Source organism: Gouania willdenowi, chromosome 7, assembly GCF_900634775.1.
Source record: "Gouania willdenowi chromosome 7, fGouWil2.1, whole genome shotgun sequence".
NCBI classification, from domain to species: Eukaryota; Metazoa; Chordata; class Actinopteri; order Blenniiformes; family Gobiesocidae; genus Gouania; species Gouania willdenowi.
Window position 1 is genome coordinate 15,621,819 of NC_041050.1, and position 16,105 is coordinate 15,637,923.

General features: G+C 39.9%; 1 protein-coding gene across 1 annotated transcript in view; it reads right to left on the reverse strand.

Moving 5' to 3' along the window:
- Positions 1-6,203: 6,203 nt before the first annotated feature.
- The window catches only part of camkvl (CaM kinase-like vesicle-associated, like), a 73,366-nt gene continuing 63,464 nt past the window's right edge, over positions 6,204-16,105 (reverse strand). Inside the window, exons 6-11 of the mRNA XM_028452327.1 lie at positions 15,046-15,166; positions 13,239-13,314; positions 12,948-13,084; positions 12,413-12,491; positions 12,245-12,332; positions 6,204-8,422 (exon numbers count right to left, since the gene is read on the reverse strand). Coding sequence (XP_028308128.1) covers positions 6,956-8,422; positions 12,245-12,332; positions 12,413-12,491; positions 12,948-13,084; positions 13,239-13,314; positions 15,046-15,166 — 1,968 coding nt within the window. The 3' untranslated portion in view covers positions 6,204-6,955. The remainder of the gene's footprint in view (positions 8,423-12,244; positions 12,333-12,412; positions 12,492-12,947; positions 13,085-13,238; positions 13,315-15,045; positions 15,167-16,105) is intronic.

The window sequence follows — 16,105 nt, forward strand, 5'->3', positions numbered from 1 at the left end:
TTTTGCACCATATTAATTTTATTAACTTAAAACTGGGACTACTTTACCCTGTGCGCAGCCATGATTAAATGACGTCATTGGTGACGTGATAAGCCCATTTTAATCCATTGAGTTCTATAGGAGGTGAAGCATTTAGGATCATTGAGCAGCTTTTTCAGTCAAAATGACAACTTGTGCTGCTTTGGGTTGCTCTAATAATCAGTAAAACTTAAAAAAAAAGTCAATGTAAATCTCTTTAGTTTACTGAGAGATTATAAATTAAAACTGTGACCCAAAAAAATCTGTGGCCAGAGGGGGCGGCAGTTCCCACTCTGCCATTAAGGAGAGAAGAAGAGCTCCATGTGCATAAAAATAACAGGATCCGTAGGATCCTACTGCTGCTCAGTGCAACAGTGTATTCACTGCTGATTCTAATGAGCAGCAGTGATGGGCCGAGCTCGCGGGTGCTAAGGACGATAATGGGGAGATACTGCAGTTCGCTGCTGTCCCTCCCCAATTTGCAGGCATCCTTCACTCACAGGCCCAGGGAGAATCAGCCCATGTTTTGCTGGAGGAAATCGTCTCGCTCCTGAACAAAGGGGCGATTTCTGTCAATTCTCCCACACTGTGTCAAAGCGGTTTCTACTCCAGGTATTTTCTGTTCACCAAATGGTAGGGGTTTGGGATCTGCCCTATCCTGGATTTACGTGCTCTCAACAGGTATCTCAGGAGATACAGGTTCAGGATGCTTACGCATGCCTCCCTGCTGCTCATGGTGCAACAGGGCGATTGGTTCACAACTGTCAACCTGAAGGATGTGGAGTTCCACATCCCAATTTATCCTCCCCACTGAAAGTACCTACGGTTCGCTTTCCAGGAGATATGTTGCAAGTACTGGGTCCTCCCCTTTGGCTTCTCTCTGAGCCCAAAGGGGTTTGTAAGGTGCACAGAAGCAGCAGTGGCCCCACTGAGATGGCAGGACATCCGCTTGGCCACGTATTAGGACGACTAGTTGCTTTTGGCACAGTCGGAGATGTAGCCCAGGGCGCTCACGCATATCCTGCTATGGAGGATCTGGTTTTTGCGATAAACATGGAAAAGAGCATGTTCATACCGATACAGGAGATAGTCTTTTTGGGTTTATCCATATGTTCAGTGCCACGTGTGCTGCTTTACACCTTCTCCCCGCTGGGAACACGGGAGCACGGGCACACTCTGATCTTGGTGGCTCCAAATTAGCCTGCCATGCACTGGCTGGCAGAGATCCACCGGCTGTTGTGCGCTTCCCCTGGCAACTCTCATTGCAGAGGGACTTACTGTCATGGCGAGGGGGCTCGGTCTTCCACCCTCACCCAGTGCGCTTGGTGCTATGGGCTTGGACCCTGAGTGATCTTGTCATTTCTGCAGGAGCTGATTGACAAACAGAGGGCTTTGGGCTTTGGGGATAAAATGGCGAGTCAGGATCTGCTGATCATTTGTTTTATGAGGGGGGCACGCAGGCTCCTCCCTGTGTCCAGGCCGCTGGTGCCATTATGGGACTTGGCTGTGGTTCTGGAGGGTCTTAAACACATTTTGAACCAATTGGACGTGCAAACTTGAAGTTTGTGTCCCTAAGTATTTTTATCCCCCTGTACATAAAACTACAACTGATCAATGTGTGACAAGGGGACATGATCACATTCACTATTCACTGCACAATCTTATCTGACTGTTGTATGTAACCTTACTGGTGGTGTTACTTTGAGGGTAAGTAACTATCAAGGCTATTGTCTACATCTGTAGAGATGAGGTAATGCTGAAAAGCTCTAATACTGTATAACCATTTTCAAGTCCATGTTCTCTGCATTTGGCGTACATCCATCGTATGAATGTAGTGTGTAAGTGAGTGTTGGTGGTGGTCAGAGGGACCAATGGTTCACTATGGTAGCCTCACTTCTGTCAGTCTGCCCCAGGGCAGCTGTGGCTACAATGCAGAGAAGGTCATCGGCTGCAATCTGCCCTCCCTCCAGGACCTGTACGCCTCCAGGATTTTGAGGCGTGCAGGAAAGATTGTGGCTGACCCCTCCCACCCCGGTCATAAACTGTTTCAATCTCTCCCTTCTGGAAGAAGGTTTCGGTCTATCAGGACCAGAACCTCCAGACACAAAAACAGCTTCTTTCCCTCTGCCACCATCCACACGAACACACCCCAAGTCACCCACTGAACCCCCCCCCCACCCGATCACCACCTCCATGATGACATTATCTGCTGAACTGTATATATATATATATATATATATATATATATATATATATTTATATTTATATTTATCCTATTTATCCTTTATTCTCTATCCATTATTTATCCCTCATCCTTTATATTTATCATTATTATTATTATTATTGTTGCTGGGTTGTTCTTTGTTTTTTTCTTTCTTTCTTTTTTTTTTGTTTGTTTTGTGCACCAACTACCAAGACAAATTCCTTGTACTGTCCTTAAAACTGTACATGGCCATTAAAAACATTTCTGATTCTGATTCTGAATAGTAGCTTACCACCACTGTGTGTCTAGTGAAAGAATGATGCACATCAATGTAAGGCGCTTTGAGTGTCTATGAAAAGCACCAAATGAAATCCAATTTTATTACTATTATCCACCGGTATCCGTCAAGATGCCCGTATTGTAGTTGGTTATAAATTCAACCAGGACTCCAAGCTCCGAGTATGCTTTACGACGACTGTGTCCTCTTGAACTAAAGAATCCTCTTTACCTGTCCGTCACCAGTGTTAAAGTTGTGCCGATTAGCAAGAAAATCCTTAATATATTTATGTTTTAACTCGATTTCAAAGTAAAAATCAATAAACGGATGAATATCAAGCACTGTGGATGACGCCATTGTGATGAACTCTGACTCGGAACCAGTCTCTGTAACTCACAATGCGAGATAATAATAATAAAAATAACGCGTGCCCACGCATTACTTTTTCTTAATCCAATGTCACTAGGGGGCTCCGTAGGTTTGCTTATTGGATGCCAATGTATTCTCCGCCCATTCTAGTTATAGTGGGCAGGACTACCTGACTACCAGCCAATTAGGTTGGCTTTATGAGAAAGGGCTTCTGTGATATGATGCGGAGGCGTATATCCCATAGTGAGACATCTCATTCATATTACTCATAGAACCAGGGTTATGTAAATAACCTAAAGTTGTCTTCATAACATTGTGGATGCAGTGCATTTAGGGAAAGACACTCTATGCAGAGCAATCAGAAAGGTTGATCTGCATTAAAACGCCTACTGACGTCTGTAGTAAAATCCTCTGTTTACAAACCTGTGCCAAATGTAAAGGTGGATATGTCAATTCAAAAGAAAGATCGAAAAGCAATATATGAAATTTTGAAATACAACTTGATGTATAGTAATTGACTTTAGAGTGAGCATTGCAATATGAATGCTATGGTGGCTCAACGGGTAAGGAAGACTTTTGACTGGTGCACCCAGAACAGCCCACAATACCCCCATTTTATTTAATCTACATTGGCTCCCGTTCAAATTTTGTATTGAGTTTTAAATTCTTGTCCTGACCTTCCGTGAGTTGCATGGTCAGGCTCCTCAGTATGTCACTGAATTACTGTGCTCCTACACTTCAGGGCGCACCTTTTGGTCTTCAGGCCAATGTCTCCTAAAGATCCCTAAAACTCATTTTAAAACCCAGGGAGACCTGGCATTCCAGGCTGTGGCCCTCAGACTGTGGAATGACCTGCACCAGTCCCTCCGGGAGCTTGACTGTGTGGAAACTTTTAAGAATAATTTGAAGACTGCGCTCTTCAGAAAAGCCTTTGGTTAAATGGAATTTATTTTGATTTTTAACTTTTATTATCCTTTTCATCCTTTTATGATGCTGTTGTAAATTCACCTACGTTTTACTTTTCTTTTATGATGTTGTTCCTGTTGTTCTATTTTATCCTCTGTTCTGTACAGCACTTTGTGATTATTATCTGAGAAAAGTGCTTTATCAATAAAATGACTTACTTACTCTTGGAAGCATAGGGTTCAGGGTTCGTATCTAACATGAGGGAATTTTTTATTTTTTTATTTATTTGGATGTCCAGACGACTCTGGTGACAACATTACATTTCAAATCAACGTAAATGATGCAAAGTCAAGCGGCCGTCACTGTCTGTAGAGCTGAGACTGCACTGAGAGGGCTGTACACTTCCTCTACTTACTTACTGCGGCCAAATGAAAGTGTCATATTTCTTGAATACGCCTTTTGAATTCTATGTGTATGCTGAGTGAACTCATCCTTTCGAAACCCGTAAATTGATCATTCAAATTGTATTTACAAGTGGAGCTGTGTATGATAAATGCTGTAAACATACGGCCGGAGAAGAAGTGATCAGGTCTCTCTATGCAGCAGCCCCGGCTTCACAGACACATTCTATGCGTATTATTTCCCTGTCGTCACTGGAGTGATTAAGCTACCAAAAAGCGAAAGAATGTTCAAGCGACTCATCACAGATGATTTAAGTGACTATAATCACTGAAGTGGCATTCTGTGTAAACGCACCTTTAGAACAGGCTCATATTCTACAAACATCTGCTTATTTCATCCATCGGGGTGAATAAATCACTCTCTTCCGGTTGGTTGTCATGGTCGTTTGTTATCTTTGCTCCGTTTATGATGGCTTTTTATCATGCTTGTGTACATAAGAACCCAAGGTTGACATACTCAGTGTTGATTTATCCACCTCTTACCAGCTGTAATGGAATCGGATACCCAGAGTTTCCCATCGCGGGGTATGTTGACCCAGGGTTTATGGATAGAACCTCCTTTCTGCAATACCCCTCTGCTCTCTCACAAAAAAATAATAAATAAAATAAAATAAATGATTTGAAGTGTTGAAGCATGCCTATTTCTTAACAAGCCCAACTGCCATCTCATCAGAGGTTGCATTCCATCAGGCTTGCAATGTGCCAAGTGTGAAGTTTTATTGAAGTTATTGGCTTTTTACTTGGGGTGTGGGTGGCCTCCTTACCCACAATGTTTCAGCACATTAACACATTTTGGACAATTCCTTGGTGCCAATTTCTCCTGAAACAATTAGGGTCAAAATGTGCCTGACCTCATAAATGGGCTAATAAAAGAGCAATCAGAATCCAAAATATACATCATGGGTTGTCTAAAATTAGGTTTTAATTATATATTTTGGCCTTGCAACAGACAAGTGTTGGGACCATGGTGTATTCCACCCAATGTGAGCTGGGATAGGCACAAGCTGACCCCCACGACCCTGTACAGCTGAGAAAGGCAACTTCTATCAGAGCAGGGCCCACAAAAATGTGATTGTCTGATCCAAGGGCCACATTATCAACAGTCATGTTAGCATTTAGAATAATGAACAATCTGAGCATTAATACAGGAAATAACAAAATAATTTAGTCATTGCAGTCATTTTGTCTAAGTGATTTTTGAGTTTTTAGACATTTCGTGTTTTTGAATTCATAATTTCTATGTTCTTGTCAATATGGCAAATTTTTGTTGCCTTTTTGTGTGTTTTCTGACTCATTATCATGGTTTTTGTTATTGTTGTCTTTTTGTGTTCTTTTCTGTAATTTTGTTGTACATTTTTTGCAATTTCGTTGCCATTTTGTGCGGCTTCGAAGTCTTTTTGTACATGCTGTTTAGTCTTTATCATTTTGTGTACTTTTGTTGACATTTTGTGCATTTTGCTGTCGTTTTCTGAAGTTTTGTGTGTTATGTTGGGCTTCATGTAATTTGCAGCTTCATTGAATTACAATTTTGTTCTGAGGGCCACACAAAATTAGACAAAGGGCCGCATGTGGCCCCCCCCCAGCCGCCAGTTGCCAATGTCTGCTGTACAGTAACCTGTGAGTAGTACAATTTCACTTCAGGGTTTTCCACAGCGGATGATCTTCCTCCAATCCCCTTGTTCTCCTTTGTCCTTCTTTTTCATCATCTGTAATCCCTTACTGCAGCTGTTAACCTCCTCACTGGCCTTTCTCCAAAACCCATTACTCACCACAAACCACTTGATATGCAACTCTCTATTTTTATTGAAAGACTTGCAAACAGAACACAGTTTACATTAGGACAAAATATAGCGAAGACTTTTTGAAGAAAAACAAAACACAAAAACTGCCAATATACGTAAAGCTCAGAACAGAATGAAATGCTTCATAACACTTGGATGAAATCCAAAAGGAACGAAAAGGTGTGAAAAGGTAGAAAGTGAACACGATGTCAGTGTTTTTTTTTTTTGTGTTATTACAAAGCTTTTATACAATATGTTTCATTTAATTTTCACCAGCTCTCCAAGCAAACCACAAGACTTTAAGTGACATTTAAAGATAAATACAGTGGACAATAAAAACAAACCTTATATCGCATCAGCGAGTGGAATGACCTAATAATGGAGTCTCACAATCTGTACAATAGCGGCACTATTCACAAAAATTAAGTTCATATAAATAAATAAATAATGGCTAGAAAGGATGAGGTGCATTGTTTTAAAAAAAAAAAACTAAACTCAAGTTTGAATATGAGGAAGTTTTAGGAGAATGGCAAAATATGAGGGGATGGATTTTCTAATTTGAGGAGTTTATTGGGAATAATGCAAATCAGCCCATACTATGCTAATATTTGCCACTAATAATAAAAAATATTTTCACTTTGTGTAGGTAAATTGTCAACATTCAGAAAATCTATATCTGACGTTGAACTACCTTTTAGATAATTGGTGTTGTTGTCATTCAGATTCAGACTCAGCTTTGCAATTCCACAAATGCCCTATAGTCAGTATAAATATACACGCTATTATGTCAAAATCATTCTCTTGTTTAAAGCACAACTATACCAAACAAGATTTTAGAGTTCAGGGTGCAGACAGGAGTTTAGTTTAGTGTCTTTATATTAATTCCAAGGTATAATTTCCACACTTTGGGTGTTTTTAGACTGTATGACGCGACCTCACTTCACAGACCCCTGCTCATGCCAGCTCTGGGTGATTGACTGAAGTGAGAACCACTCCTCTGTCCATTCCTCTCCTCTTGCTCACCACCAGCTTGATGAGAGACTTGAGTAGGTGGAGACGGTGGGGGATAGGAGGGGGGAGGGATGGTGAGGCGAGGAAGAGCTGGCAGCCCGGGTCTTGGCGAGGTGGGAAGTGGTGGAGGAGTGGCTGAGTCCGCGGCGGCTGAGGGCCGCTGCGATGGTCGAGGGCGAGCCATGGCAGGAGACGTGTGTGCACTTCGAGCACGGGCTGGTTCAGGGCAGTCACTGATTTGTTCAAGCAGCGAGGGCATGTCTCCTTCTATCTTCTCCAGTACGGCCACCATTTGCTTTTCTATCTGTTCAATCACACTGTCCATTTGCCAGTCGCTTGTACTGCTGCTACTTCCTCCAGGATGCAACCCAGTCCCATACATTCCTAACCCACTACCACCGGAATATAAGGAACTGTATGGATTCCCAAAACTCATCGGCATGCCCATTCCCATCCCAATAACTTCTGGGTTGTACGGTGTAGCCTGACGACCCAAACTAGCAGAGCTGCCAACTGAATAGCAGCCCTGTCCTGGCACTGCACTAGTCCCAGCTATGTTAAACTCAGCACTGTACCTGTCTGTTTTTTGGGCATTCTTATCACCTTTCCCTGCAGGACTACCATCTCCTCTTAGCCTCACCCCTAGCCCAGTATCTACTTCAACTGCAGGCCCCACCTCTGGCTCCACTGATGTTCCCACTGATGTTCCTACTGACCTCTCTGCCACTGCCTCTGGAACCTGTGTCTGACACCAGCTTTTGTCACTCTCATCCCTTTGTTGCGCACCAGGTCTTCTCTCTGCCGTGGGGAAAGCAGTGGCAGATGATTCAGGAGGAGGCCCATGCAGAGTCGCAGCCATTTTATGTTTGCTGCTTTGTTCAGGGGGCGTAGACATGGGTTTTCTGTCTAGATTAGCGCCTGCAGGGCTAATCATTGGCGACTGTTTGAGGTCTGGAACCACTTTGTTTTGGCCCAAATTGGCAGCCATCTTTCTGGTTCCATCACCTCCTCCTTTCTTTGTACCAGCCTTATCAGGGTCTTCCTGCACAACAGGGACAGTGCGTGAGTGGCAGACATAATCCTGAATACCTGAGGGAGATGTTCCTACAGATGGACCAACAGGCTTCTTCTCCTTTTCCCGTTTCTCCTGTAAAGGAAGTGTCTCCTGCTCCTGGTCCAAACCTGGAGGTGCATTTTCAACTGTAACTTCTAAAGACACACTGCTTGATGTCACCCCTCCATCACTTGTTCCTCTTTCTCCCTCTTCACTTGTTCCCTGGGAAACTACCCCTTCACCATCTCCTGCCTCTTCCACACCCTGAGCCTCAGCAGAACTGTCAATCAGAGCTTCAGAATTCTTCAACCGTTGCATGAAGGTGGTGACACGAATTGCTTTCTGTGTAACAAACAGAACAAAGACAGAGAAAAGGAGGAAAGTAGAAGTGGACAGTGTTAGATTTCGTTTTTGAATATTTCTCCTGACCACGTATACAAACTTGTCCCCAATTTTAAAAGTCACCATATCAAAGTTATTCAAGGACAAGGGCACAACTATTCATATTAACTAGCAATAAACAATGACCTATGAAGAGACACTAATGTTGTTTATCTATACTAAAAGCTGAAATGATCAATTGGCACAATTAGAGACAGTTGTTTGCTGTATTTAGAGAAATTAAAGAAACACCAAAAGTACCCGTGTTCAAAACAATTTCAAGATTCACTCCAACTAAGAAACTCTTTGATAGCTTGTCAATCAAAAAAAAAAAAAGCCAAATAATGATTAAAAAAAAATTAAAATCAGCAAGCAACAAAGGAGTTTGGATATGGTGTGAGCTTAGAAATTGTTTCTGAACCATGGTCTAGAATTCATTTGAATTCTGTGATATTTCCCTAAAAACATAATGCAAGAATAATAGCATACACTAAGTGAGCAGTTTAGCTTGATATATGACCTAAATATGACTGATATATGACAACAGTTTGGGTTAATGAGCCAGGTTTTACATTAGAGGGATGTGAGAGGGCCTTACAAATCTGACCACTGCATTTCAACAGCAAACACATTGGCCTGTGTCTTAAGTCCTTTCAACTGTGGCCTCTCCTTATCTACACAGATCCAACACCAGCACAGGTATCAAACACAAACCATTCCTTGTTACTAATCATTAGTATGTTTTATTTTTTCATTGGTCCAGTGCAGATGAGGAGTAAGAAAGGAATAAAGCCGGCCACTCTGAACACTAAAGTCTGATCTGATGAAGAAAAGTGGGACACAGCAGATGAATTTCTTCTGGGAAATGAACAGTGACAGTGGGCAGAACCAGACCTAAAGAGGAGCTTCATTAGCCATACCATGATTTGACTCATGTCAAAGACTAGCTTTGATCTAATTTCAAAGTATTATTATTATTTTTTTTAATTCAGTGACTACACTAATGCACTTTCAAATAAAATCTGTTCCTTTTTCTCATCATTAGTAAGATGTGTTATTGAAGCATGCATGGCTAAATGTGAGTTTCTCCCCATGCTCTGTCCTCCCACTGTCCCATGTAACATAAAAACTATACCTTTACTTCCTAGGAACCAGGTGGGGAAAGAGAGAAAAGAGTTATAACTGTTAAAGATGCTGTCTAGTCAGCACAGTCTTGTTGTTTCTCTAGCAAAAATATCCAGAATCGCATTAAACTAACTCATGACATGCACATACAGAATTTTAAATCAAAATGATAGAATTTTATAATAAACTTTTAGAATCTAAATGATCTAGTTTCAATCATATGATGGATATATCACTTCTTCTGATTTTTCCCTATAAAGGTTCGCAACCTGGGTCAGCGCTTTAATCAGATGACTTGATTCATTCAAAGCTCAATGGATTTTAAAATGCAGTTTCCATGTTATAAACGCCCATGGGGAAATGGTTTACATTTGATGGTGATGAAGAAGGATCAACTTCCTCAACTCTTGGACCTATGAATAATATGCGCTTCCATAAACTACTACAGTATGAAGAGCAGGGCTCTCCAACAGGGGGCTCGCGAGCGACTGGTCGCTCACACCACACTTCATAAGAAGTTTGAAGCTTCATAAGAAGTTTGGAATTGGAATTACAATGGTAGCAATTGTTCACGAAACCAGTGAAGGGAGCTGAGGCTGCAACTGAAGCGTCATTCAAAGTGGCCCATCATTTAGCAAAGAAAAAAAAAAAACCTTTTACAGATGACGTTTTTGTCAAGGATGCAACGACTCTCGTGGCTAATTCTTTGTTCAAAGATCACAAAAACAGCCCTGAAATCTTGTCTGCTACATCAAAGGTGCAGTTAACCGCAAATACCATGGCAAGGAGAGTTTCTGTGCTTTTAGAGGACGCAAAGGCCGACATAGCTCAGTTGGCGGTTTTCATAAGAATAATGAACTGAATAAATAAAAAAAATAAAAAGTGTTTGATGACTTGTTGTCAATAACAACTGATGGATGCCCGACTATGACAGGTAGGCAGAATGGCTTCATTGCAAACTAACCCGGATTTTCCTTGTTTTTTGAACTATAATTGCATCATCCACCAACAGTCCATTTGTGACAAAATCATGGGGTTTGAACATGTCATGACACCTGTTATCAAGATAATAAATGATATCTGGGCAAAGGCCAAACCGAAGTTTCAAGTGATTTTTGGAAGAACTGTCATCAGAATATGGTGATCTTTTGCTGCATAAAGAAATCAGATGGCTTAGCAGAGGAAAAGTCCTGCATCATTTTTTTAGCACTTCTGACAGATCAAAGCTTTCATGGAAGCAAGTAATGAGGATACAACTCTGCTGTCTGACACTGAATGGTTACTGGACCTGGCATTTCTAGCAGCAGTGAAAGAGTAATTAAACAACCTGAACAAGGCAACGGGAAGACAAGCAGTGACATGATTAGTGCTGTCAAGGCTTTCAAGGCCAAACTGGGCATGTTTCTCCAACAAGTGACAAATAGGAAGATGCAGTACTTCCTCTCTGTGCTGAAAATGCTGGAAGAAAATCATGCTGCATCTGGGGCCATGGACATCCAGAAATACACAGACCTATTAACCAGGCTGGGTGAGGTGTTTGAGAGCAGATTCACAGACTTTGTGAGGCTGGATTCCTGTGCCACATTTATTCCAAACCCCTTCTTGGATGTGGACATATCTGACATTTCTGAACAGATGGGTGAGGTGTTCAGTCTCAGTGCTGTTGATTTGGAGATGGGAATTCTCAGTCCGCAAAATGACATCCAGTTGAAGTCACATAAGTGTGCTGTTGATTTCTGGAAGCTTGTGGATGCAAAGAAGTACCCTAACATTAGCACAGGAGCCATGAAATGTGCTACTCTGTTTGGCTCAACATACCTGTGCGAATCTGCCTTTTCTGACATGAACTTTATCAAGTCCAAGTTCTGAACTTGTCTCACTGATGCCCACCTGGATAACTGCATCAGAGTGAACCTCTCGGGATACATACCAGGTTACAATGCCCTAGTCAACATCATGCAGTGTCGGAAATCTCATTAAGGGTAAGCATATAATAATATTAAAATGTGCTAATATACACTGCAAAAACAAAACAAAAATAATGGGAGTAGAAGTCACTCGCAACTTGTTATTTTTTGAAAGTAGCTCTCATCCTAAAAAAGGTTGGAGACCCCTGATGTAGAGTTTCAAACAAACATTTTTTTTATGTATGAAAAAGGATAAGATATAAATAAAGCTTTGTTTGATTGAAACAACATGCGCCAAACAAAATTACAATTACTAATATTAAACTAAATTAAACAATATAAGTAAAAGCTGAATCAAACCAGCGTAAATAAAATCATATTTAGTAAAAATCTAGACACAGCCATAGTGAATACCCAGTCTAAAAAGAGAGATATTCTCTGATGAGATTTTTAGCAACAATTGGCCATTGTCTTGATGTGCAGGTGAAATGGAATAACTGGAATTGAGTACATAGCAGAAAACAGATGCCCGTAAACAGTTTTAACCTACCGGTAATCTTCTTCCTGTAATTTGTACACGCTATTTGTCCACAGTAAAAGTTTATAGAAGAGCTTGCAGGGTTATAGTGAATGAAAATAAAGAGGAGTAATTGTGTCCTTTAAGGTAAAGACATCTTTGAACTATGGCCGAGAGCTGATTGTTCTGGGTTTCTAAGTAGGGGGGAAAAAAATTGGAAGCACTGATTCATACCCTCCATTTGGCCTTTGCAAAGTTCTTCTCAAACTGAGCACACACACCGTCCTTCAGGTTCTTCTCTGAAGCACCATTTCCAGCAATCCTGAGATCAAAGAGAGGCAAAAAAAAAAAAAATTAAATGTGATTACAAAGAAAAGTATGTAAATATGTGCACACATTTACCATTCATGCCAAAGTGCATCCTGTGCTGTGATTCTCAACATCTGGTCCACTTCCATCAGGCGACAGACAAGTTCCTTAGCTGAGAACAAGAGCAAAGAAAAAAGGTTTTTAACCCATATAAAAGGAGAAAACATTAACTTTACTATGCGAATGACAATTTCACAACATTATAATAACAAAAGAATATTCCAATTACAAATTGATGATAAAGATGAAAACGAGAAGTTAGCATACATTGTGTTGACTTTTATATTATCTTAAAAATAAGCTTTAGAGGCTTCTACACAAATATCATATAATGACTTTATTGTGTAAAAAAAATAAAGAAAAATAATATAAAGCTAATCTTCTACACTCACTTATCTGGATCACAGCTGGACAGGATGCTAGCATGCATCGCTGAGCTTCCTGTATTTAATCTTACTAACAAGATTTATTTTGCTAATTGTTGAATTAAAGAGATGTAGCTACTTGTGGGAAAACCGCAGAATACTAAACTGGGGATTTACAGGCATCTTGGAGTTCAGTTGGGTACCTGCAGCTGAAATGTCATCCCAGTAGGGAGAGTCAAATTCAAACTCCCCCGCAACAATCCGACAGAAGATGATCCGGTTATGTAGATCTGTGTTCTCCTCCTCTGTCTCATCATAGAATGGAGGATTACCTGATAAACTACAAAGAAGCATTTATCAGAAGAAAGAAGTAGCACCAAAGTGTCTACAATAACAGAAAGTTATTTTTAAAATACAAAATTAACCATCAGTAAATATGACTCAGTTCAGCTTGTATTGGACTATTGCTAGTGTAATTGTTGATGGATACTCACAGTATGAACATGATGACACCCACAGCCCAGCAGTCCACAGGACGGCCATATCTGTGACGAGCCACCACTTCAGGTGCTGTAAATCAGCAAGTGGATGCAAAAGAAGAAGGGTTTAGATCAGAGGTGGGCAAGTTTTATCACAGCAGGGGCTGCAATAATGTTTTTCTTTGATGGAAGGGCCACATTATGTACATTCATGTCAGCATTTAGAATAATGACCGATCTGAGCATCAACACAGGAAAGAACCATGAGTTTTTAGAGTAACTTTTATGTGTTTTTCTTTCATTCTGTGTCTGTTTGTCGTTGTTTTGCTTGTTTGAAGTCATTTTTGTGCATTCTTGTTATCCTTTTGTGTACTTTTCTTGTAAAATGTGTGTTTTGGAGTCATATTGTGTATTTGTGTTGTCATTTTGTTTGTTTGTGGTAATGTGGGTTTGCAGAGTAATTCTTTTTTTTCTTGTCTTTTTGTGTGCTTTTGCTGTAATTTTTCTGTATTTGTTTGAGTCATTTTTGTTGTCGTTTTGTGTTATTTGGAGTTTTTTATGTATTACTATTGTCGTTTTGTTCATTTTTGTAGAATTATTGTGTGTTTCTGGAGTTTTTTCTGTGTTTTTCTCATCTTTTAATGTATTTTTTTGGTCACGTTGTAGTTTTTTTGGATACTGCAGTGTATTATTGTTTTTATTTTGTGTATTTTCTGACATTTTGTGCGTTTACTTTTGGGGGCCGCACAAAACTAGACCGAGGGCCGCATGTGGCTGCCGGGCCGTCAGTTGCCTATGTCTGGTTTAGATCATCACTGTGCACCAATATTCATTAAATGAGAAAAGTTAGCCATTGTAGACACAAGCACAAGTATAGTCCAGAGTATACATGGATATACAGTGTATCCCCACTTATAAATCCCCCTAATGTGCATCATGTGTCGGTTTACAACAAACCGGCATGAACAACTGGCGAGAGCAAGCTCCTGAATAGGAGAGGATATGATTACATTTGATAATAAGAGTAGCACGTGATAGGTCAGGATTGTAAAGGGGAGGGGCTGCACACACAGCATGGGGAACAGGGCACCAAAAAGGAGCCAGAAAGTAGGGAAAGATTAAAAACAGCAGGGATGTTTATTTTTGTAGACATTTTGTGTAGTTTTGTTATCGTTTCCTATATTTCCCTGTTATTTTTGTGAAGATTTGCAGTCGTCTTGTGTGTTTAATAAGGATTATTTCAATCAAAATTCATAGTTGTCTATTAATAGCCTGTGGGCCAGTATTGGTTTAGTATTTTTACAATCCTTCCTCACTGAGATCAAGCAGCAGAAATGAAGCAACAATGAGCAAATTCCACTGATGGATTTTTGAGTAAACGGAATAGAGGTGTATATGTATTTATAAAGCTCAATCCAACATTCTAAACACGTCTAGACTTTTACTGCGGAGAAAGAGGCCAAAGTAGAGCTCTGTACTTCGAGTTGACCTTTACGACAGCACAGGAGCAAGACCGTACACAAGAGAAACAGCAAAATGAAAAGACAGGAGTTAAAGGAAAACAAATAAAAGGGTAAGCGAGCGATGCTTTCTTTTCTGTTAATGCATCTTCTCAATGTTTTACTGCACTTTTTCTTTAAAGGTAAGAGGAGAAAAGTAAAGAAAGACAAAAAGGTCATAACCATCAGACTATGTTCACAAGAAATAGTAAAGCTAATGGAAAGATATAATTGAAACTGACAGATGCAGGGAAACATTTAAAAGCAAAGTTTTGTACATAAAAAAACAAGCTCTGCATTGCTGTAAATGAAAAATAACCTACCCAGATATTCGGGTGTTCCACATGGCTCTGTGATGGGTCCATTTTCAAATCTGGAAAGGTAGAAGTCTCGCAGAACTACCTTGTTATGGTTGTTTTCTGTGTAGTACATCAGGTTTTCCAGCTGGAAAAAAGAGGAAGGCAATATCAAAACTGTCAACTAATCCTACACCTGTTGCCTTTTGGGAATATGTTGTTATCAGTAGGTATTATAAGCAGGAAAGTGATTCAACAAAGAAAATAAACCAAATATTTTACTGGTTTGATATTCAACACACTATGGCCTCTTTTAAAAGCAAAGTGGGAGCTGTGCTATTTGTGTAGAAAACTACACATACACTACTGTATAGTGTTTGTGTCCGTTTTGTAATAAATACACAAATTATGACATATTTGTAGTTCACTGTTTTCCATTAAAAAACAAAGACAGCATGAGTAGCTAAATATCAAAAGAAAGACAAACATACTTTAGCTTACTCCACATTTGTTAAAATAAAACCTTTATAGAAAATATTTCCAGGTTTCTTTCTGTGTGTTCTGCTCTTGTGATATTTTAGATTTAAAAAAAACAAAACAAAATGAAACCCAAACAATTTTAATCTGCAATTTATATGACATGGATGTAGAGTAAATGTAATAGGAGATTATAATAATTGATGAATGTAGCAGGATAAACTGTCCTTAAAAAAACAAACAAAAGGAAGTAGGCCTTGCTTATAGTTGCATTTGTCCAATCATATGCATTATGTGTCAAATAGATTGCATGTAATATATTTTCTGATGAACATTTATACCACACAAAATATTTTATTTGTTGTGAGTGTCCTTTATGTTCAGATTGGGACATTTAAGGGATATTTAAGACATCATCACCAACCAGTAGGGGGAGCTGAAAGATCAATAAACAGAAAACCTGTTTACTGTATATCTTTAGATACCTTTCTAACAACCAACCTTTCTCCCTCCCTTTGTGTAAATGCGCGTCTCTGTGTGCGTGTGTGTGTGTGTATGACTTTCAACAACTACCATAAAGCCATAAAGATTACTCCCTTGATTATATTGT